Source organism: Herpailurus yagouaroundi, unplaced genomic scaffold, assembly GCF_014898765.1.
Source record: "Herpailurus yagouaroundi ecotype Mexico unplaced genomic scaffold, PumYag 180, whole genome shotgun sequence".
Taxonomy (NCBI): domain Eukaryota; kingdom Metazoa; phylum Chordata; class Mammalia; order Carnivora; family Felidae; genus Herpailurus; species Herpailurus yagouaroundi.
Genome location: NW_024412411.1, coordinates 3,793,798 through 3,816,019, shown reverse-complemented (window position 1 = coordinate 3,816,019; position 22,222 = coordinate 3,793,798). Strand labels below are relative to the sequence as shown.

At 37.0% G+C, this 22,222-nt stretch overlaps 1 protein-coding gene across 3 annotated transcripts in view; it reads right to left on the bottom strand.

The window, feature by feature from the left end:
• Window positions 1-22,222, bottom strand: part of PPME1 (protein phosphatase methylesterase 1) — an 89,501-nt gene that overhangs the window by 38,804 nt on the left and 28,475 nt on the right. For all 3 annotated transcript variants that reach the window (XM_040489318.1, XM_040489319.1, XM_040489320.1), the window contains 2 exons: window positions 16,214-16,307; window positions 15,577-15,669 (listed from right to left, as the gene is read on the bottom strand). In XM_040489318.1, coding sequence (XP_040345252.1) covers window positions 15,577-15,669; window positions 16,214-16,307 — 187 coding nt within the window. The remainder of the gene's footprint in view (window positions 1-15,576; window positions 15,670-16,213; window positions 16,308-22,222) is intronic.

Here is a 22,222-nt window from a genome sequence, read left to right as displayed (position 1 = left end):
TATTGAGATATTACTGACATATTACATGTAAGTTTAAGTTGTACAATGTGATGATTTGATAAATGTGTATACTGCAAAATGATAATCACAATAAGGTTAGTTAAGATTTCTATCCCCCCACATGATTACCATTTACTCTTTTTTTTTTTATTTTTTTTATTTTTTTCCAACGTTTATTTATTTTTGGGACAGAGAGAGACAGAGCATGAACGGAGGAGGGGCAGAGAGAGAGGGAGACACAGAATCGGAAACAGGCTCCAGGCTCTGAGCCATCAGCCCAGAGCCTGACGCGGGGCTCGAACTCACAGACCGCGAGATCATGACCTGGCTGAAGTCGGACGCTTAACCGACTGCGCCACCCAGGCGCTCCTATCATTTACTCTTATGTGTGGTGAGAACATTTAAGATAGACTCTCTTAACTTCCAAGTATATAATAGAGAATAAACAATTAACAGTATATACATACCACACAGTATGTAATGTAGTACATTAGATCCTGAGAACTTAATCTTATAGCCAAGAGCTTATACCCTTTGACAAATATCTCCCAATTTCCCCCACCTTGCAGCCCTTGACAACTAATATTAATATTTATTACTATAAATTTGACTTTTTTAGATTCTGCATACAAGTAAGAACATGAAGTATTATTAGTCTTTCTCTTATTTCACCTAGCATAATATAAAGCCTTCAAGGTTCTCCATGTTGTTACAAAGGCAGGATTTCCTTCTTTTTTATGGCTGAATAATATTCGTGTGTGTGTATCAGTTTCTTTATCTATGTTGAATGTTTAGGTTGTTTCCATATCTTGCTTATTGTCAGTAATACTACAAACATGGGGTACACATACCTCTCTGAAAGTGTTTTTTTCATTTCCTGTAGATATACATCCAGAAGTGGGATTGCTGGCTCACATGGTAATTCTATTTTTAATGTTTTGAGGAATTCTATACTGTTTTCCATAGTGACTGTACCAATTTATATTCCCACCAACAGCGCACAAGTGTTCTCTTTTGTCTACAGCCTTGCCAACGCTTGTCTCTTGTCTTTTTGATAACAGCCATTCCAACAGTTGTGAGGTGGTATCTCATTGTGGTTTTGATTTGTATTTTCCTGATTAGTGATGCTGAACATATTTTCATGTACCTGTTGGCCATTTGCACGTCTTCTTTGGAAATATGTCTATTCTTTTGCCCATTTTTGTTTTAAAAAAATTTTTTTAATGTTTATTTTTGAGTAACAGAGAGAGAGAGAGAGAGCATGAGCAGGGGAAGGGCAGAGAGAGAGGGAGACACAGAATGTGAAGCAGGCTCTAGGTTCAGAGCTGTCAGCACACAGTCCCCAGTGCGGCTTGAACTCATGGGCGGTGAGTTTAACTTACCTAGCCAAAGTCGAACGTTTAACCAACTGATCCACCCAGGCGCTCCAGTCTTTTGCCCATTTTTCAACTGGATTTTTTTTCTTTTTTCTTTTTTTTTTTGCTATTGAGTTGTATGGATTCCTTACACATTTTGGATATTAACCACTTATCACATAGATGGTTTGCAAAAATTTTCTCCCATTCCATAGGTTGCCTTTTCATTTTGATGATAGTTTGATGTAGTCCCACTTGTTTCTTTATGCTTTTGTTGCTTTTACTTTTAGTGTTATACCCAAAAAATCATTGCCAAGACCAATGTCTAGGGGGTTTTTTTCTTATATATTCTTTTAGTAGTTTTACAGGTTCAGGTCTCACATTTAAATCTTGAATTCATTTCAAGTTAATTTTTGTGAGTGATGTGAGACAGAGGTCCAATTTCATTTTGTATGTGGTTATCCAGTTTTGCCAATACTATTTACTGAAAAGATTACCCTTTCTCCATGGAGTCTTCTTGGCTTCCTTGTCAAATATTAGTTAACTGTATATGCATGGCTTTATTCCTGAGGTCTTCATTCTGTCCCATTGGCCTAAGTGTCTGTTTTTATGCCAGTGCCATACTGTTTTGATTACTATAGCTTTGTAATAAAATTTAAAATCAGGAATTATGATGGCTTCTTCTCAGGATTGTCTTTGCTATTCAATACTTTTGTTGTCCCACTCCAATTTTAGGACTTTTTCTTTTTCCATGGAAAATGTCATTGAAATTTTGACATGTATTGCATTGAATCTGTAGATGGCTTTGGGTAATATGGACATTTTAACAATATTAATTCTTCTGATCCATGAATATGGGGTACCTTTCCATTTATTTGTCTTCTTCAATTTCTTTCATCAATGTCTTATAATTTTCAGTGCATGGATATTTCACCACCTTGGTTAAATTTATTCCTAAGTGTTTTATTTATTTGCTATTATAGGTGGGACCATTTTATTTAGTTCTTTTTCAGATACACTGTTAGTATATTTATATTAGTATATTTATACACTGTTAGTATATTAAATCACATTTTAAAAATCAGCCAGAGGGGCACCTGGCTAGCTTAGTCATAGAAACGTGCAACTCTTGATTTCAGGGTTGTGAGTTCAAGCCACACATTGGGTGTAGAGATTATTTAAGTAAATAAAACTTTTAATAATCACCTAGAGGGGGGTCTGGGTGGCTCAGTTGATTAAGCGTCCAACTTTGGCTCATGTCATGATCTTATGGTTCATGAGTTCAAGTCCTGTATCAGGTTCTGTGCTAACAGCTCATAGCCTGGAGCCTGCTTCAGATTCTGTCTCCATCTTTCTCTGCTCCTCCCACACTTGTGCACTCTCTCTCAAATATAAATAGACATTAAAAAAAAAAAATCACCTAGAAAATGAATTCTGTTTCTACTTCCATTACTCTAATGAATGAAAAATGGATAGGGGTGTCTGGGTGGCTCAGTCGGTTAAGCATCCAACACATGGTTTCAGCTCAGGTTTCGTGAGTTAGTGGGTTCAAGCCCCACATCAGGATCTGTGCTGACACTGCGGAGTCTGCTTGGGATTCTCGTTCTCCCTCTCTTTCTGCCTCTCCCCAACTCATGCTGTCTCTCAAATAAACTTAAAAAAATTTTTTAGAAAAGAAACATGAGTAACTTTAAAAGAGAATAACGGACTGAAATTCTACTATACTTTGCTATTTGTTCTTGAAAACTAATTTACTAGAGTTATTTAACACATTATGGTGGCAGTAAAGTCTTCAATGCCAAAAACAAATCTGTATTTTGGAAATAAAATTAAGTGGCAAAGATTGTGTCAGGTTTGCTTTACTGCTCTATATTAAAAAAAAAAAGATAACAACAAAATATGCATTTGAAGGAAGTAACTGTCAATTCCAATTTTAACTTAAAGGCAATAATTTATAATCTTATGTGCCTGTCAGAAAACGCTGACAATAATGTTATAAAATTGATTTTTCCATTCACTTATTTAACAAATCTTTCTATAGCTTATAAAAATCTGGCACCAATTGCATAATGGGGTTGCGGTATGAAAAAGACAGGCAATGTTCCTGTTCTCATGATATATATATCCTAGTGTGGCAAATTAAGAATAGGAAACATAAAAGAACAAAGTAAATTCAACACGTTTCATAAGTAATGAAAAAGTGTCAGAGCACATCCATAATAGTCATTCCAGATCTTGTCTCAAATGGTACAACTTTCCCACTTTTGGAATGTTTCAATGAAATGCAGCTATTTAAGAACTAGACTTATCTGACCACTCTTCTTTTCTTTTTTATTTTAGTGTAGTTGATTTATAATGTCACATCAGATTCAGGTATACACCTTAGTGATTTGACAGGTTTATATATTATGCTATGTTCATAAGTATAGCCACCATCTGTCCCATTACAACAATATCATTGACTGCTGACCTTATGCTATGCTTTTTATTCCCGTGACCTACTCATCCCATAACTGGAGACCTGTATCTCCCTCTCCCCTTCACCCATTTTGCCCTTTGTCCCCCTTTCCCTCTGGTAACCAACAGTTTATTCTTGGTATTTATAATTCTGATTCTGCTTTTTATTTATTCATTTTTTGGCCTCCATTTGTGAGTGGTATCAATATGGTATTTACCTTTCTCAGTCTGACTTAATTCACTTAGCATAACACCCTCAAGGTCCATCCATGTTGCCTGAAATGGCAGATCTCATCCTTTCTTATGGTTGTGTAATATTTCTTTGTATACCACATTTTCCTTATCCATTCATCTACTGATGGACTCTTAGATTGCTTCCATGTCTTGGCTACTGTAAATAATACTGCAATAAACATAAGGGGTGCATGTATCTTTTTGAACCGGTGTTTTTGTTTTCCCTAGGTAAATACTTAATAGTGGAATTCTTGGATAATATGTTATTTCTGTTTTTAATTTTTTGAGGAACCTCAATACTGCTTTCCACAGTAGCTATACCAATTTACATTCTCACCAACAGTGCCTGAGGGTTTCCTTTTCTCCACATCCTAACACTCCTTGTTTCCTGTCTTCTTGATTTTAGTGACTGCAACAGGTGTGAGGTGATACCCCACAGTGGTTTAGATTTGCATTTTCCTGATCATTGGTGATGTTCAGTATCTTTTCATATGTCTATTGGCCATCTGTATGTCTTCATTAGAAAAATGTCTATTCAGGGGGCGCCTGGGTGGCGCAGTCGGTTAAGCGTCCGACTTCAGCCAGGTCACGATCTCGCGGTCCGTGAGTTCGAGCCCCGCGTCGGGCTCTGTGCTGACAGCTCAGAGCCTGGAGCCTGTTTCGGATTCTGTGTCTCCCTCTCTCTCTGCCCCTCCCTCGTTCATGCTCTGTCTCTCTCTGTCTCAAAAATGAATAAAACGTTAAAAAAAAAATTTAAAAAAAAAAAAAGAAAAATGTCTATTCAGGTCTTCTGCCCATTTTTTAATTGGACTGTTTTTTGGTCAAGTTATAGGAATTCTTTACATATTTTTGGATATTAAACCTTTATTAGATATATCATTTGCAAATATCTTCTATTCAGGAGGAGACAACCATCCTTTTGTTTTGTTGATGGTTTCCTTTGCTTTCCAAAAGCTTTTTTATTTTGATGTAGTTCTAACAGTTTATTTTTGCTTTTGTTTCCCTTGATGTAGGAGACTTACCTAAAAAATGTTCAGGGACACCTGGGTGGTTCAGTTGGTTAAGCATCTGACTCCTGATTTCAGATCAGGTCATGATCTCACAGTCATGAGATTGTGCCCTGCATTGGGCTCTGAGCTGAGCATGGAGCCTGCTTAGGATTCTCTTTCTCCCTCTGCCCCTCCCCACCTCAAAAATATGTTGTTATGACTGAGGTCAGAGAAATTACTGCCTGTGTTCTCTTCTAGGATTTTTTATGGTTTCGGGTCTCACATTTAGGTCTTTAACCCATTTTGAGATTATTTTTATGTATGGTGCCAGAAAATAGTCCAGTTTTCCCAGCACCATTTATGAAAAGACTCTTTCCCCTATTGTATATTCTTTCCCACTTTATCATAGATTGAGTGTCTATATGACATTTACATATATATATATGAGGTTTATTTGTGGGGTCTCTATCTTGTTCCATTGATCTATGTGTCTTTTTTTTTTTTTTAAGAGAGAGAGAGAGAGAGAGAGAGAGAGAGAGCGCAAGTGGGGAGGGGTAGAGGGGGAGAGAGAATCCCAAGCAGGCTCCATGCCAGTGCAGAGCCCAACATAGGGCTCAATCTCACAACCGTAAGATCATGACCTGAGCCAGTATCAGGAGTCCAGCACTTAACCAACTGAGCCACCCAGGTGCCACTCTATGTGCCAGTATCATACTGTTTTGACTACTACAGCTTTGTAGCACATCTTGAAATCTGTAATTGTGGTACCTTTCTCAGGATTTCTTTGGCTATTTGGTGTCTTCTGGAGACCCATACAAGTTTTAGTATTATTGTTCTAGTTTTGTGAAAAATGCTGCTGGTATTTTGATAGTGACTGCACTGAATCTGTAGATTGCTTTGGGTAATAAGGATATTTTGACAATATTAATTGTTCCAATCCATAAGCAGGGAGTATCTTTCCATTTGTTTGTGTCATCTTCAATTTCTCTCACTAGTGTTTTATATTTTTCAGAGTACAGGTCTTTCACCTCTTTGGTTAAGTTTATTAAGTATTTTATTCTTTTTGGTATTAACTGTAAATAGTATTTTTAAAGTCTCGTTTTGTAACTTCACTGTTAGTGAATAGAAATGCTACCGATTTCTGGGTATTTTGTATCTTGCCACTTTACTGAATTCATTTATTACTTCTTGTAGTTTTTAGTGGAATTTTTAGAGTTTTCTATATATATATTATGTCATCTGTAAACAGTGACATTTAACTTCTTTACAAATATGGATGCCTCTTATTTTTCTTGCATGATTGCTGTGGCTAGGACTTCTACTATGTTGAATAAAAATGGTTACAGTGGAATCTTTGTCTTGTTCCTGATCTTAGAGAGAAAGCTTTCAGTTTTTCATTACTGAATATGATGTTAGCTGTGGGTTTTCCATATATGGTCTTTATTATGTTGAGGTATGTTCCCTCTAACCCCATTTTGTTGAGTTTTTATCATGAATAGATGTTAGTCTTGTTAAATGCTTTCTCTGCATCTATTAAGATGGTCACGATTTTTATTCTTCGTTTTGTTGATGTGGTATATGATGTTGACTGATTTGTGAATACTGAACCACCCCTGCATCCCAGGGATAAGTCCCACCTGATTGTGCTGAATGATCCTTTTAATTTATTGCTGTATGCTGTAAGCTTGTATTTTTTTAAGGACTTTTGCATCTATGTTCATCACGGCTATTGGTCCACAGGCTTTTTTTTTTGTAGTGTCTTTGTCTGACTTTTGTATCAGGACAATGCTGGCCTTGTAGAATATATTTGGAAGCTTTCCTTCCTCTTCTATTTTTTGGAATTCTTTGAGGAGAATGGGTATTAACTCTTCTTTGAATGTCTGGTGGAATTCACTTGTGAATCCAATTGGTCCTGGACTTTTATTTGCTGGTAGTTTTTAGATTCCTGATTCAATTTCATTTCTTCTTTTTTTTTTTTTTTAAAGTTTATTTATTTATTGAGAGAAAGCAAGAGTGTGCTCAAGCGGGAGAGAGGCAGAGAGAGAGGGAGAGAGAATCCCAAGGAGGCCCCCTGCTGTCAACACTGAGCATGAGGCAGGGGTTCAAACCCATGAACTGTGAGATCATGACCTGAGCCAAAATTAGAGTCAGACACTCAACTGAGCCACCCAGGTGTCCCTCAATTTCATTTCTTGTAATTGGTCTATTCAGGTTTTCTATTTCTTCCTGGTCCAGTTTTGGAAGACTGTATGTTTCTAGAAATTTATCCATTTCTTCTAGGTTGTCCAGTTTGTTGGCATATGATTTTTCATAGTATTTTCTTATAGTCCTTTGTATTTCTGTGGTATCAGTTGTTACTTCTCTGATTGCTGATTTTACCTATTGGGTCCTATTTTTTCTTGATGAGTCTGGTTAAGAGTCTATCAATTTTTGTTATCTTTTCAAAGTACCAGCTCTTGGTTTGACTGATTTTTTTTCCTATTCTTTTAGTCTCTAGGTCTTTTATTTCTGCTTTGATCTTTATTATTTTCTTTCTTCTACTCACCTTGGGCTTTGCTTTTTTCTAGTTCCTTCAGGTGAGGATTAGATTGTTTGAGCTTTTTTCTTGTTTCTTGAGATAGGCCTGTATTGCTATATACTTCTCTCTTAGAACTACTTTTGCTGGGGCATCTGGGTGGCTCAGCCAGTTAAGCATCTGACTTTGGCTCAGTCATGATGTCATGGTTTGTGGATCTGAGCTGTGCTGACAGCTCAGAGCCTGGAGCCTGCTTCAGATTCTGTATCTCCCTCTCTCTCTCTGCCCTTCCCCAAGTCGTATTCTGTCTGTCTCTCTCTCTCTCTCTCTCTCTCTCTCTCTCTCTCTCAAAAATAAACATTGGGGCACCTAGGTGGCTCAGTCAGTTGGGCGTCCGACTTCAGCTCAGGTCATGATCTCATGGTCTGTGGGTTTTATGGCTTTTACTTCTTATGGTTAACTTTAAAAAGCCCTGCCCCAACATCATATACGTTCTTAAGGTTTGTTTTTTTTAATTTGGTAGTTAAATCCATTTGGATTGTTATTTTTATGGTATATTAACTTGTGTTTTATACATGGGTTTATTTCTTGATTCTTTCTGCCGATACCACACTATTGATAGTTTTAGAGTATGTTTTCATATCTGAGAGGGCAAGTCCCTTCACACTTTTTCAAAATTATCTTGGTCATTATCGGGCATTTATTTTTCTGTGTGTATTTTAGAGTTTGTTGATAAAGTCTCATGAAAAACCCAAGTGAGATTTTAACAAGTTGGTCAGAACATACAGGAACATGATTCTGTGAAGTTTAATGCTTTCTCAATAAATATCTTATGCTATTTTTTTTTAAGTAAGGCTTATTCCCAGATTTTATAGTTTTGTTGCTTTCATGAATAGGATCATTTTTCCTGTGATATTTCCCAACTTAGAAAAGGCAGATTTTAAGATACTGACCTTGCAAACTAAGGCTTAACTAGTTTTTCAGTTGATTTTCCTTGATATTCTAGAAAGACAATAATATTGTAAGTAATGACAATTCTCATTCTTTTCAAGTCTTTAAAACTCATTTTTCTTCCTAGTTTTATTGTTTAGCCAGAACCTCCAGTATAATGTTGGAAAAATTACCCCTATCTTGTCCCTGACTTTAAAGGAAAGTGTCTAATATTTCACCACTAAGTATATTTATATAATTGTTTGGTATATACATTCAATAAAGTTAAGGAAGTTATTCACTTATGGATAAAGAAGATGTGGTATATATACACAATGGAGTATTATTTGGCAATCAAAAGGAATGAAATCTTGCCATGTGCAACTACATGGATGCAACTAGAGGGTATCATGCTAAGCGAAATTAGTCAGAGAAAGACAAATATCATATGACTTCACTCATATGAGGACTTCAAGATGCAAAACAGATGAACATAAGGGAAGGGAAGCAAAAATAATATAAAAACAGGGAAGGGGACAAAACATAAGAGACTCTTAAATATGGAGAACAAACAGAGGGTTACTGGAGGAGTTGTGGGAGGGGGATGGGCTAAATGGGTAAGGGGCATTAAGGAATCTACTCCTGAAATCATTGTTGCACTATATGCTAACTAACTTGGATGTAAATTAAAAAAAATAAATTAAATTAAAAAACAAAAAAAGAAGTTATTCACTTATTCCCAGGTGCCAGAAGTTTGCAACCTAAGTGGGTATTGTATTTGATCAAGTCCTGTTTTGGGTATCAAGTTAAGTAAGAGATTAATTACACTGATAGATGTTCGTTTTTTGGGTTTTTTTTTTTAATGTTTATTTATTTTGAAAGAGAAAGAGGAAGACAGAATGAGTGGGAGGGGCAAAGAGAGGGAGAGGGAGAGGGAGAGAGGGGGAGAGAGAATCCCAAGCAGGCTCCACACTGTCAGCACAGAGCCTGACGTGGGGCTCCATCTCACAAACTGACCATGACCTGAGCTGAAATCAAGAGTTGGACACTTAACTGACTGAGTCACCCAAGCACCCTTATACTGATAGATTTTCTAATCTATTTATTATTTTACTATACTACTGGATTCAATCTGCTGTTATTTAGGATTTTGCATCTATTTGATAATTGAAATTGAAACTGGCTCATAGTTTTCCTGCATTTTTGTGGCCTAGTTTTAGTATTAGACTGATGCTACATTCATAAATAAATTGGGCTGCTTAAAACAGTACCAGTCTAAGTAGTGTTTTTACATGGTGAAAAAAATTAATTGAACTTTCTCCTTTTGGGGAGAAATTAACATTTCACAAGATAGCAAATATTTAGAATTGTGTAATACAAGAATAGTCTTTTAACTAGTCTGCCTGCCTCCATCTGTGTCTCTGGCCCAATCCATTAGCTATAGTAGTATCTTGACTAACACCCTTCAATAACTTATTGCCTATAACTGTGACACTCAATTAGAAGTAGGTAGAGGTATATCAAAATACTCAACTTTCCAGAACTTCCCAGTCTGGATATGTTTGTGATTATTTCAAACTAAACATACTTTACATACCCCTTGCCAATTTTGACATCCTAAGATATACTTAATGTGGATATGGATGGGGGAAGTGTTTAAAAACAGGTCTCTACTATTACCCTGAACTAAAGGATAAGGTATACTTCCTGATACAAAAGGTCCTCCCATAATTTTTCCCCTGTGATCTCTAGGCACCTCTTTCCCTGCTCACTATCCTTATGCTCTGTACTCAAGCTACTGATAATTTCCAAAACACACTTCATTGTTACAGTTTTCACTGCTTTTACATTTCTCTCTCCTTGGAATGCTTTCTTTATAATCCAACTTCTATTCAGTCTTCAAAATCTAGTTCAGATGTCTTCTCTCTTATGAAACTTTCCTTATAGTCCCCTCAATCGTCACCAGAGTTAATAATTTCCTCCTCTGTTACTTTTGTATCTTGTATAGAGATGCTGTAAATTTGTCTAAAACTGAGTGCTTGAGTCAAACACTTTATCAAGAGGCTCACTCACATCTTTTATTTATTCTCACAATTTCCCTATTGACTTAGGTGTTATTATACACATTTACAGACTGAGAAACAAAAGCCTGACAGATTAAGTTGTTTTGAAATTCAAACCCCAATCTGTTTGAGATGAAAGCTTCTTAATTTTTTTGCTGTGTTATTTGTTTACATGTGCCATCTTCATTTTTCCTATCTTCCCCATTAGACTTAAAACATCATATGAACAAGAGGATAGGATGTGTTTAATTCTCTACTGTATCCATACCACCTAACATTATGCCTGGTACAAAGTAGGGATTTAACAAGTTATTTCCTGATTGGTTGATCTTATTAAAGAGTGAACTCTCATATTTTTCTTTTTTTTAAAGTTTGAGAGAGAAAAAGAGCATGTGCGCATACACGAGTGAGGGAGGGGCACAGAGAGAGAGAGAGAGAGAGAGAGAGAGAGAGAGAGAGAGAGAGACTGAGAGAATCCCAAGTAGGCTCCACACTGTGAGCGTGGAGCCTGATGTGGGACTCAATGTCATGAACTGTGAGATCATGACCTGAGCTGAAATAAAGAGTTGGACCCTCTAAACCACACACACCACTGACCCTGGCTTTCACCAAGCTAACCCTTACTTATTTTGTTTTTCTCATGAAGCTTATATGCACAAAAGAGCAGCATTAGAACATTTCTCACTGGGGCAGTTGGGTGGCTCGGTTGGTTAAGCATGCGACTTCAGCTCAGGTCATGATCTCACGACTTGTGGGTTCAAGCCCTGTGTTGGGCTCTGTGCTGCCAGCTCACAGCCTGAGCCTGATTTAGATTCTGTATCTCCCTTTCTCTCTGCTCCTCCCCCACTCATTCTCTGTCTCTCAAAAAATAAATAAACATTAAAAAAAATTAGAATGTATTTGTTTTCTAGTGCCTTGCCAACACTGAGAATTAGTTTTGGATAATATTAATTTGATATCAAAAACAAATGATACCTCCTATGTTAATCATATCTGATTACTAGTGAGGATGAACTTTCTCCTGTTTGTTCTCCATGCATTGTTTCTTCATGTCCTTTGATGTAGCATATCCTGTGTTTGGGATTCTAACCATGTTATATAACTTCCTTATGTATCAGCCATATGTAAACGGCTTACTAACATTTGACAAAATCTTTAGGATAATTACATCTTTTCTTCCTTCTCAAACAGGATACAATGTACAAAATTTAACCTTTTCTTAATTGCTCAAGACTGATGTTAACTTACTCAAGGAATAACTATTGAGCAACAACTCCCAACACAGGCCCTGTATGCTGTCATATTAAGAGTGAATGAGGCACAGTTCTGTCAAGGATCTCATGATCTAGCATCCCAAATATCAATCACAGTTGTTCCCTGTCTTCTTTTGGTTGTTAATACACTCATCCTCCTGCTATGCTAGTGCCTTTTTGTTTCTATTTTACTACCTTATTTTACCAATTATCATCTGGGTGGATGTCTGAGGGAAATTCTGCTTCTCATGATTATAAGGTACTTGGGCCTGTTCCTGCTGTTTGACATGACTGCCTACTGGATCATGTTCTAGTGTTTACGAAAATATGACCTCTGGAGTCAAGTCAGTTGCCAGAGCACTAATGTTTACATAGCCATTCTTATTTTTAAAGCACTGTCACATATAAACTCATTTAGCAGGCTGGTACACTGTCAAGAATAACAACAAAAAAGGGCAGGTAAATTTAGCCAGTAAAAGCCCAAGCCATTAAGTTGAGTAGTAGAGAATTTCCTTGATTATATAAGTAAACCAGGTAAACAACTGGGGCATAATGACCTATCTATGAAAAACTTTCACAAAGTTTTGGAATGCTAATAGATGTTTTTAGAAAAAAGGAATTGAGGGGTGCCTGGGTGGCTCAGTCGGTTAAATGTCCAGACTCTTGATTTCAGTTCAGGTCATGATCTCACAGTTCATGAGGTCAAGACCCATGTTGATCTGTACTGACAGCACAGAACCTGCTTGGGATTCTTTCCCTTTGCCCATCCTTCACTTGCTGCTCTGTCCCTGGTCTCTCTCGAAAGAAATAAATAAACATTAAAAAAAGAAGAAAAAAGGAACTGAGTGATAGAATACATTTAGAAGACAGTTGAAATGAAATAGATTAACTTAGAAGAACATGCCTAAGGCTTTAGTAATGTACTGATATATAGTGAATTTCTGAGAGATAAGAGAACATCGTATGTAATATTTCTTAAACTCATTTAATCACAAAAACCCTATTTCATTAATATCTCATGGGATTTGTAATCTGTAGAATACACTTTGGTAAAAGAAGAACTAGAGTATCCTCTACAATAACAAGTATAATAACGTCAGCAGCTATTTATCAATCCCCTCCTCTATGCCAGGCACTTTCCACATTACTTGTTTCTACCTATGAGATAAAAATATTTATTATTGATATATGTCAACAAATCACTTATTAGAATATTTATACATGACTTTAAAATTTACAGTTTTCATATTCCATTATTTTACATAATTTTCAAGGAAACCTTGAAATGTAAGACTATTTGGAGAATAAAAGTTTACATGGCTTGCTCAATGGTTTAAGTAGCTTCTTCAAGGATATATTACCAATACTGGCAAAACTGGGACTAGAAATCACATCTTCCAATTCCTACTTCATTTTTCCTTCCCTTAGTGTCAAAAGCAATAGCTGTTTTATAGGGAATCTGTTCTAGCCCTATGCAGATCCCTCATCTCTAAGGACTCTGAACACTCAACTAGGTAGCATTAGCTCTGATTTTATATTAGAGTCCTAGGGACTCTTGATATTAGCAGATCAAAAGTTCAAAGAATATAGTGAGACTACTATTGGCTTACATAGGTAATTCTCATCAAAATTTTATAAAATCTTGTGACCCACTATCTACTGTCCTTGGAATAAAGCTTTTCCTATCCAAACATTACTTTTTGCCAAATTTCTTACGAGGTAGAGCCTGGAGTCACTATCCCTAGCAAGTTTTAACTCCGTTGTATGAATGTGACACACCAATTAAGAGGGAGCTTCTTTCCCCTCTGCAGTCACACGTTTCTTTCCTTCCATGTCTTGGTGTTAGCTGCCCAGTGACAGTGTACTAGTTTAGAGCAGAGCCAGCCAAGTCATAGTACATGAACAATTTCTGGTGGCTCTGACCACCAGAAGTACAGGGCAACCGGAGTACATTTACTACTACAGCTGCTACATTAGGAACAGGCGTGTGATGCTGTTACTTGTTCGTTCAAGAAACATTCCTTGAGCATACAATTATGTGCCAGGCATAAATAAGCCATGATCTAAACCTCCAAAAAAGCTATCTAGTTGAAGAATGTAAATGATCAAAGCAATGCTATTAAGGACTTGAAATGTGGGTAGTCCAAACTGAGATGTCTTATAAGTGCCTAAAATGCACACTGATTTTCAAAGACAGTATAAAAAAATGAAGTGAAATATCTCAATAGTAATTTTTATATTGATTACCTGTTGAAATAATACTTTGGGTACAGTGAGTTAAATAAAATATATATTATTAAAAATAACTTCACCTCCTTCTTTTTAGCTATTTTATGCCCCTACTAGATTTTAAATTACATATGTGGCAAAAAAGATTACATCTATGGCTTGCATTATATTTCTATTAGACAACACAGGTGTAGGGAGATGAAAGAGCCTGGCACTTACGGGCAAATCAAACAGCTATGTCCTAAGGTAGGAGAAAGGAAGTAGCAAATAAGATAGGAATCAGATCATTTAGTAATTTAGTAACAGATGAGTAAGTGCCTATGTTTTGAGAACTATTCCCAATAATCCTGCTGCCAGGAACAAAATGATATGTTCAGGGCCCTCCTAAACTGCATAGCCACCTAGATCCGTTATCTAGTACATCATTCCCACTTGCTCCCATTTTCTGTCCTTCAGACTCCCAGGTGGTAAGTAAAGAAATATGTACATCTGCGGAAAAGACGACAATTTCATTTTAGATGGAACGTTGCTAGTATTCTCCTCAGCAGTATCTCTCCTTGCATAGAGTTAAGCATATCAGAAAGATCAAGAACTGGTAGCATTCACACAGATATACATCCTCTACTCTGGACCAGGGTTTACTTCCCAATAGCTCACAAGTACCATGAAAATATAAAGCATTATTATAAAAAAGAAGGAAGGGGCACCTGGGCCACTTAGTTGGCCATTATTCTTGATTTCAGATCAGGTCATGATCTCACAGTTCATGAGAGGGATTCTCTGTCTCCCTCTCTCTCTGCCCATCCCCTGCTCGCTCTCTCAAAATAAACAAATAAACATAAAAAAATTTTTTTAATTTTTTTTCAACGTTTTTATTTATTTTTGGGACAGAGAGAGACAGAGCATGAACGGGGGAGGGTCAGGGAGAGAGGGAGACACAGAATCAGAAACAGGCTCCAGTCTCTGAGCCATCAGCCCAGAGCCTGATGCGGGGCTCGAACTCACGGACCGCAAGATCGTGACCTGGCTGAAGTCGGACGCTTAACCGACTGCGCCACCCAGGCGCCCCCATAAAAATTTTTTTTAAATAAAAATAAAAAAGGAAAATCTTCCAAATATTTATGGAACATCTCTATGTGTAAAGTACTACACTACACTCAATGAAGGAGACAAATAAAGGATAGACATTATATCTATCTAAAGTACCTGAGTAGATTATTTCTGCTTATCTATTCCTTAAATTATTTAGATACAGACCCCTACATATGATCAGGGACAAATTCCATCTCCCTTATCCTAATGCAATATATACGCAACATTTTATAAAATATTTGAAGAATTCACGCACTAAGCTCATCCCAGTTAAGAACTTTAAAGAACAGGTGATCTTGGGCCTACCATAACAAATATTTTAAATCAACTCACATCCCTAACCTTCTTATATCAAGCTATATGAGTGAGCACAGAATAAAGAGTTAGGTAAGTAAAATTCATCCAGAAGTAAACAATCGTTGTGATAACATCAACTATTACTATCAACTACTTACTTACCGTGAACACAGCCCAGGATAGGGCAGAATGGCCTCCTCCATGTAGAAGGAGTAGGACAGGACCCTCTGAACCACTCTTGTAAACTCGAAAAGTGTATGAATAGTTAAAGATAACATATCTAAGCATTTCCTCACTGAAGTTTTTGATTATTTTATCATAATACTGACTAGAAAACTCAGGCAGTACAACGCTCTATGCAAAGCTACAGACTTACAAACTTAGAGACACTTAAATACAAGTTTCTGAAACACCAAACCTGTTTTTGAAGGATGGAGCCTGTATGACCACTTTTTCAATGAGCAAACAAAAAAAGATTCCCTTTGCCCTAATGAGGACATAGTCCCTGGTTTCTAGATGCCAAATTGATTCAACTCACTTGATTCATGAAACCTTCCCCTGGACCCTTAAGAGATACACCAGTTTTAGGAATTTAATTCTTCTTTCCCCACGCATTAGACAATTTTATCCATGTAAGACGTTGGCACAGACTTACAGGTTAATTTTCATGCTATACAAAGAACAGGTAGGGAACAAAAATGAAATAAACAGCAGGGAGAAAGAACATTTTAGAAATTCACATGTCTTCTTAGACAACATTATAAACTTGTTAAAGAATAAGTCATTTTGTAAAGGATATATCCTTGCCAGTTTCATTCTCTACTTCTACATCTTCCATGGACTCAAAGTACTGACTCCAAGAAACAGGGGAAAAGTCTCGCTTTCTTCCAGGGCTAAGGAAAAAAAAAGAGAGAGAGAGTTCAAGTATAGTTATGCATGAAAAGATAAAATCTTGATCAACAAATGCTAAATGTAAATCTGAAATGAAAACTGCAGGCAGGCAGGGGTATTTTCTTTTTTTTTTTTTTTTAATTTTATTTTTTATTTTTTAAAATTTACATCCAAAGTAGTTAGTATATAGCGAAGCAATGATTTCAGGAGTAGATTCCTTAACGCCCCTTACCCATTTAGCCCATCCCTCCTCCCACAATCCCTCCAGGAACCGTCAGTTTGTTCCCCGTATTTAACAGTCTCTTATGTTTTGTCCCCCTCCCTGTTTTTATATTATTTTTGTTTCCCTTCCCTTCTATTCATCTGTTTTGTCTCTTAAAGTCCTCATACGAGTGAAGTCATATGATTTTTGTCTTTCTCTAATTTCACTTAGCATAATACCCTCCAGTTCCATTCACATAGTTGCAAATGGCAAGATTTCATTCTTTTTGATTGCCGAGTAATACTCCATTGAGTATATATACCACATCTTCTTTATCCATTCATCCATCGATGGACATTTGGGCTCTTTCCATACTTTGGCTATTGTTGATAGTGCTGCTATAAACATGGGCGTGCATGTGTCCCTTCGAAACAGCACACCTGTATCCCTTGGATAAATGTCTAGTAGTGCAATTGCTGGGTCGTAGGGTAGTTCTATTTTTAGTTTTTTGAGGAACCTCCATACTGTTTTCCAGAGTGGCTGCACCAGCTTGCATTGCCACTGACAATGCAAAAGAGATCCTCGCCGACATCTGTTGTTGCCTGACTTTTTAATGTTAGCCATTCTGACAGGTGTAAGGTGGTATCTCATTGTGGTTTTGACTTGTATTTCCCTGATGCTGAGGGATGTTGAGCATTTTTTCATATGTCGGTTGGCCATCTGGATGTCTTCCTTGGAGAAGTGTCTATTCATATCTTTTGCCCATTTCTCACTAGATTATTTGTTTTTTGGGTGTTGAGTTTGATAAGTTCTTTGTAGATTTTGGATACTAACTATATCTGATATGTCATTTGCAAATATCTTCTCCCATTCTGTCGGTTGCCTTTTAGTTTTGCAGATTGTTTCCTTCACTGTGCAGAAGCTTTTTATTTTGATGAGGTTCCAGTAGTTCATTTTTGCTTTTGTTTCCCTTGCCTCCAGAGACGTGCTGAGTAAGAAGTTGCTGTGGCCAAGATCAAAGAGGTCTTTGCCTGTTTTCTCCTTGAGGATTTTGATGGCTTCCTTTAGATTTAGATCTAAATCTAGATTAGGTCTTAGATTTAGGTCTTTCATCTCTTTTGAGTTTATTTTTGTGTATGGTGTAAGAAAGTGGTCTGGGTTCATTCTTCTGCATGTCACTGTCCAGTTTTCCCAGCACCACTTGCTGAAAAGACTGTCTTTATTCCATTGGATATTCTTTCCTGCTTTGTCAAAGATTAGTTGCCCATACGTTTGTGAGTCCATTTCTGGGTTCTCTATTCTATTCCATTGATCTGAGTGTCTGTTCTTGTGCCAGTACCATACTGTCTTCATGATTATAGCTTTAGTATAGCTTGAAGTCTGGGATTGTGATGCCTCCTGCTTTGGTTTTCTTTTTCAAGATTGCTTTGGCTATTTGGGGTCTTTTCTGGTTCCATACAAATTTTACAATTCTTTGTTCTAGCTCTGTGAAGAATGCCGGTGTTACTTTGATAGGGATTGCGTTGAATATGTAGATTGCTTTGGGTAGTATCGACATTTTAACAATATTTGTTCTTCCTATCCAGGAGCATGGAATCTTTTTCCATTTCTTTATGTCTTCTTCAATTTCTTCCATAAGCTTTCTATAGTTTTCAGTGTGTAGATTTTTCACCTCTTTGGTTAGATTTATTCCTAGGTATTTTATGGTTTTTGATGCAACTGTAAACGGGATCGATTCCTTGATTTCTCTTTCTGTTGTTGCTTCATTGTTGGTATATAGGAATGCAACTGATTTCTGTGCATTGATTTTATATCCTGCAATTTTGCTCAATTCATGAATCAATTCTAGCAGTTTTCTGGTGTAATCTTTTAGGTTTTCCATATAGAGTACCATGTCTTCTGCAAAGAGTGAAAGTTTGACTTCCTCCTGGCCGATATGGAAGCCTTTTATTTCTTTGTGTTGTCTGATTGCAGAGGCTAAGACTTCTAATACTACATTGAATAACATCAACGAGTGGACATCCCTGTCTTGTTCCTGACCTTAGGTGGAAAGCTCTCAGTTTTTCCCCATTGAGGATGATATTAGCATTGGGTCGTTCATATATGGCTTTTATGATCTCGAGGTATGCTCCTTCTATCCCTACTTTCTTGAGGGTTTTTATCAAGAAAGGATGCTGTATTTTGTCAAATGCTTTCCCTACATCTATTGAGGATCATATGGTTCTTGTCCTTTCTTTTATTGATGTGATGAATCATGTTAATTGTTTTGCGGATATTGAACCAGCCCTGCATCCCAGGTATAAATCCCGAGGGGTATTTTCTCTTAAAGAATGAGGAGTTTTCATACAGAAACCATCACATTAAAAGTGTGTCTTAAAAAGTTCAAATATAGATTTAAGAGTAAAAATGTTAGGATTTTAGAAAGTTCATTAGCATATTTTAATCACAGATATAATCTGTATACATATGTCAGAAAACCTGCTAATTCTCTTTCCTTGCTCTTTAAAAAAATTTTTTTTAATGTTATTTATTTTTGAGAGAGGGAGAGACAGAATGCAAGCAGGGGACAGACAGAGAGAGAGGAAGACACAGAATCCAAAGCAGGCTCCAGGCTCCAAGCTGTCAGCACAGAGCTTGATGTGGGACTCAAACCCATGAACTGTGAGATCATGACCTGAGCCAAAGTCAGATGCTTAACCAACTGAACTACCCAGGCGCCCCTCTCCTTGTTCTTAGTTATAGGCTCATGCCTATCCTCTCAAGTCACTCTAATATCATTCCTGCTATAATAATTTTTAAAAATTTTTATTTATTTTGAGATTGGGGAGGGGGGGAGGAACAGAAATAGATGGGGAGGGAGAGTTCCAAGCAGGCTCTGCACTGTCAGCACAGAGCCCAATGTGGGGCTCAAACGCACGAACCCATGAGATGACAACCTGAGCTGAAATCAAAAGTCAGATATTTAACCAACTAAGCCACCCAGGCACACTCCTGCTATAATCATTTTTGACCACCATTCCTTGTTTATACCTTTAATCCCTCATATTATTTCATGCTGTTTTCATCATCTCCCAACTAATCAGTACACAACCTTCATAAAAGACAAACTGGCAATACCTTGAACTTCTAGGAATTTATCCAAAGATATGGCATATCTATTAATGTAGCATTGTTTTCAATAGAGAAAAATCAGTAACAATTTAAGTATCCATCAACAGGTGATAGATTAAAATAAATTGTGGTACACAGAAATAATATAGCTATAAAAAGATGGAAGGAATTATATACTGATAACATTCTTTGTATATGGATGAGATACACTGTTAAGTATACAAACATGATGCGTTTTACCATTTGGGTAAAAATGGGAAGTATGTGCATATATAATACCTCTGGAAGAATACTAATATAATACAGATATATTCTGGGAGGGGAACTATATCTGGAAGATTAGAGGGACAATTTTCAATGTATACCCCTTTTAATTTTTGAACCAGAAATTATTTTTAAAAATAAAATTATTTTAAAATAAAACAAAAATAACCAATAAATATCTATTTACAACCTGTATCTTCAACAACCTTGGATGAGACACAAGAAAGGAACCTTGTGTCTTATCCTATTTCCACACCTATTCTTCTCAGTAATGGAGGGAATTCAGAATTCTATCAGCAACAAAACATTACCTCCTGCCAAGTATTTTCCTGTATATGCCATGGGGGCAAATGCAGAACAAAGTATACTACAAAACCCCTTTTAAAGACTTAAATTAGTACAAAAGCACTCTAGGTTGACTTTAATACTGTAATTACAATGGAGAAACTGCACAGTTAGGTATTCTTTCAACAGTCAAACATTTATTGAACATCTACACTCTTCTGGCATTGAACAGGTAGTAGTTCTTGATCTATGTAATAACATTTACCAAAGGAACTTTTTTTTTTTTTTTTTTAAGAAAGGCAGACTGCCACGTGCAGCGCCTTACTTGGATGTGTCTGGAGTCTTGAAAGCTTGACTACCCAACATTCTCCTACAAATGGACCTTGAGAGCTTGTTTACAGGTTTTAGCAGGGGAGCGCGGCTACTTGTATATCCTTGACTGAAGAACAATCCTCCTCTATCGGGGAAGGTCGTCCTCTTCAGCCAAGTGCGCGGCTTCTGGAAGGATGCACATGAAGCGGTGAGGGAGGAAGGGGACACCTGCCTAGCCAGCCAGATCAGCTGAATTAATCCTGGCGATCAATGGGGTGACAGATGTCGCAGCGATATCACCCTCACATCCAGAAAAGCAACTTTTAAAAATACTGATGCTTGGGTTTCACTTCTAGAAACTGATTCAAATGGCTTGACGTGTGGCCTAGGCACTAATTTCTTTTTAATTTTAGAGAGTGAGAGAGAGAGCGCGCACACGGGGTAAGGGCAGTGGAAGAAGGAGAGAGAATCCCAAGTAGGCGCCACGCTCAGTGTAGAGCCTGAGGTGGGGCTCAATCTCTCGATCCTGGGATCATGACCTGAGCCGAAATCAAGAGTTGGGACACTCAACCGACTGAGCTAGCCAGGCGTCCCTGCACTGACAATTTTTAAAGATCCCCAAGTTGAGAGAGTTGAGATGCCCAAGTTGCGAGAGTTGAAGAATAAAAAGGTAGAGTAAATGATCTGGAATGAGAGAAGAGTTCAAATTCCTCACAGTTCCTACCATTTTCCAATAATTCCCTGCAAATCTCTAACAATTAGAGTATGTATTTGGGGAAATTCAAATTACCTAAATTCTTTCTGCATTGGATGATAGTGACTGAATAAAATATCTTTCAAAAGAATCTAATACATCTGGATTTAGTAGTTGCTCAGAAAACGGGTAAAATCCTAACTTCTGATAGAAAAACTGCCTCTGTAGAAGTAATTTCCAATTTCAGCATTGACTTATTTTTTCTGGTTTGCTAGTTGTACTTGAATTCCTACTGGAAAACTAAAAGTAGAACTCTTAATTCTACTGACTCACCCATCACTCACAAATCCACCTACATATATACTAATTTGAGTATAACAACCACACATGGTATGTCAAACATGTTATAATTGATTTTAAGCGATCTATGCATGAATTTTTGATGTCTGGACTCAGGGCATCATCACAGTAATAGTATCTAACATTTACTGTGCCACAACAGTGAGTCACTCTGCCAAGTAATTTATAGGCATGATTCCATTTAATCCTCACAAAACTTCAAGTTATTTTTATCCCCATTTCACAGATGACAGATTTAGAGATATAAAGTCACTTGACCAAGGTTATACAACTAACTACTAAATGGCAGTGACAGGATTCAAATCCAGTTCCATCACTCTTAAAAGTCTCTGCTCTTTACCCCAATGCTGTATTAATTCTCAGATCCTTTCTTTTCTCTCTCACTCTTTCATTTATGCTTCTGAAAAGTAATAAGGCTTTAGAGTACGTTATCAGAAGTCTCCTTTTCAGGGTCTTTGCCAAAGGCCACAGAAACTTTCCAAGTTGGCCAGGCACCAGAGAAGATTACCCGTTAAGGAGAAATTACTTTGTATAAATAGAAATTATTCCTAGGAGGACACCTTGCGCTTCTAATTCCCTTCATTAAAAAAAAAAATAAAGTTCTAAGGACTACCCAATTTATACCAACATATGAGTAATTCCCATCTGGTTAAAGAGCCAATAATCTATACCTCCAAAGGTTGTTCCTA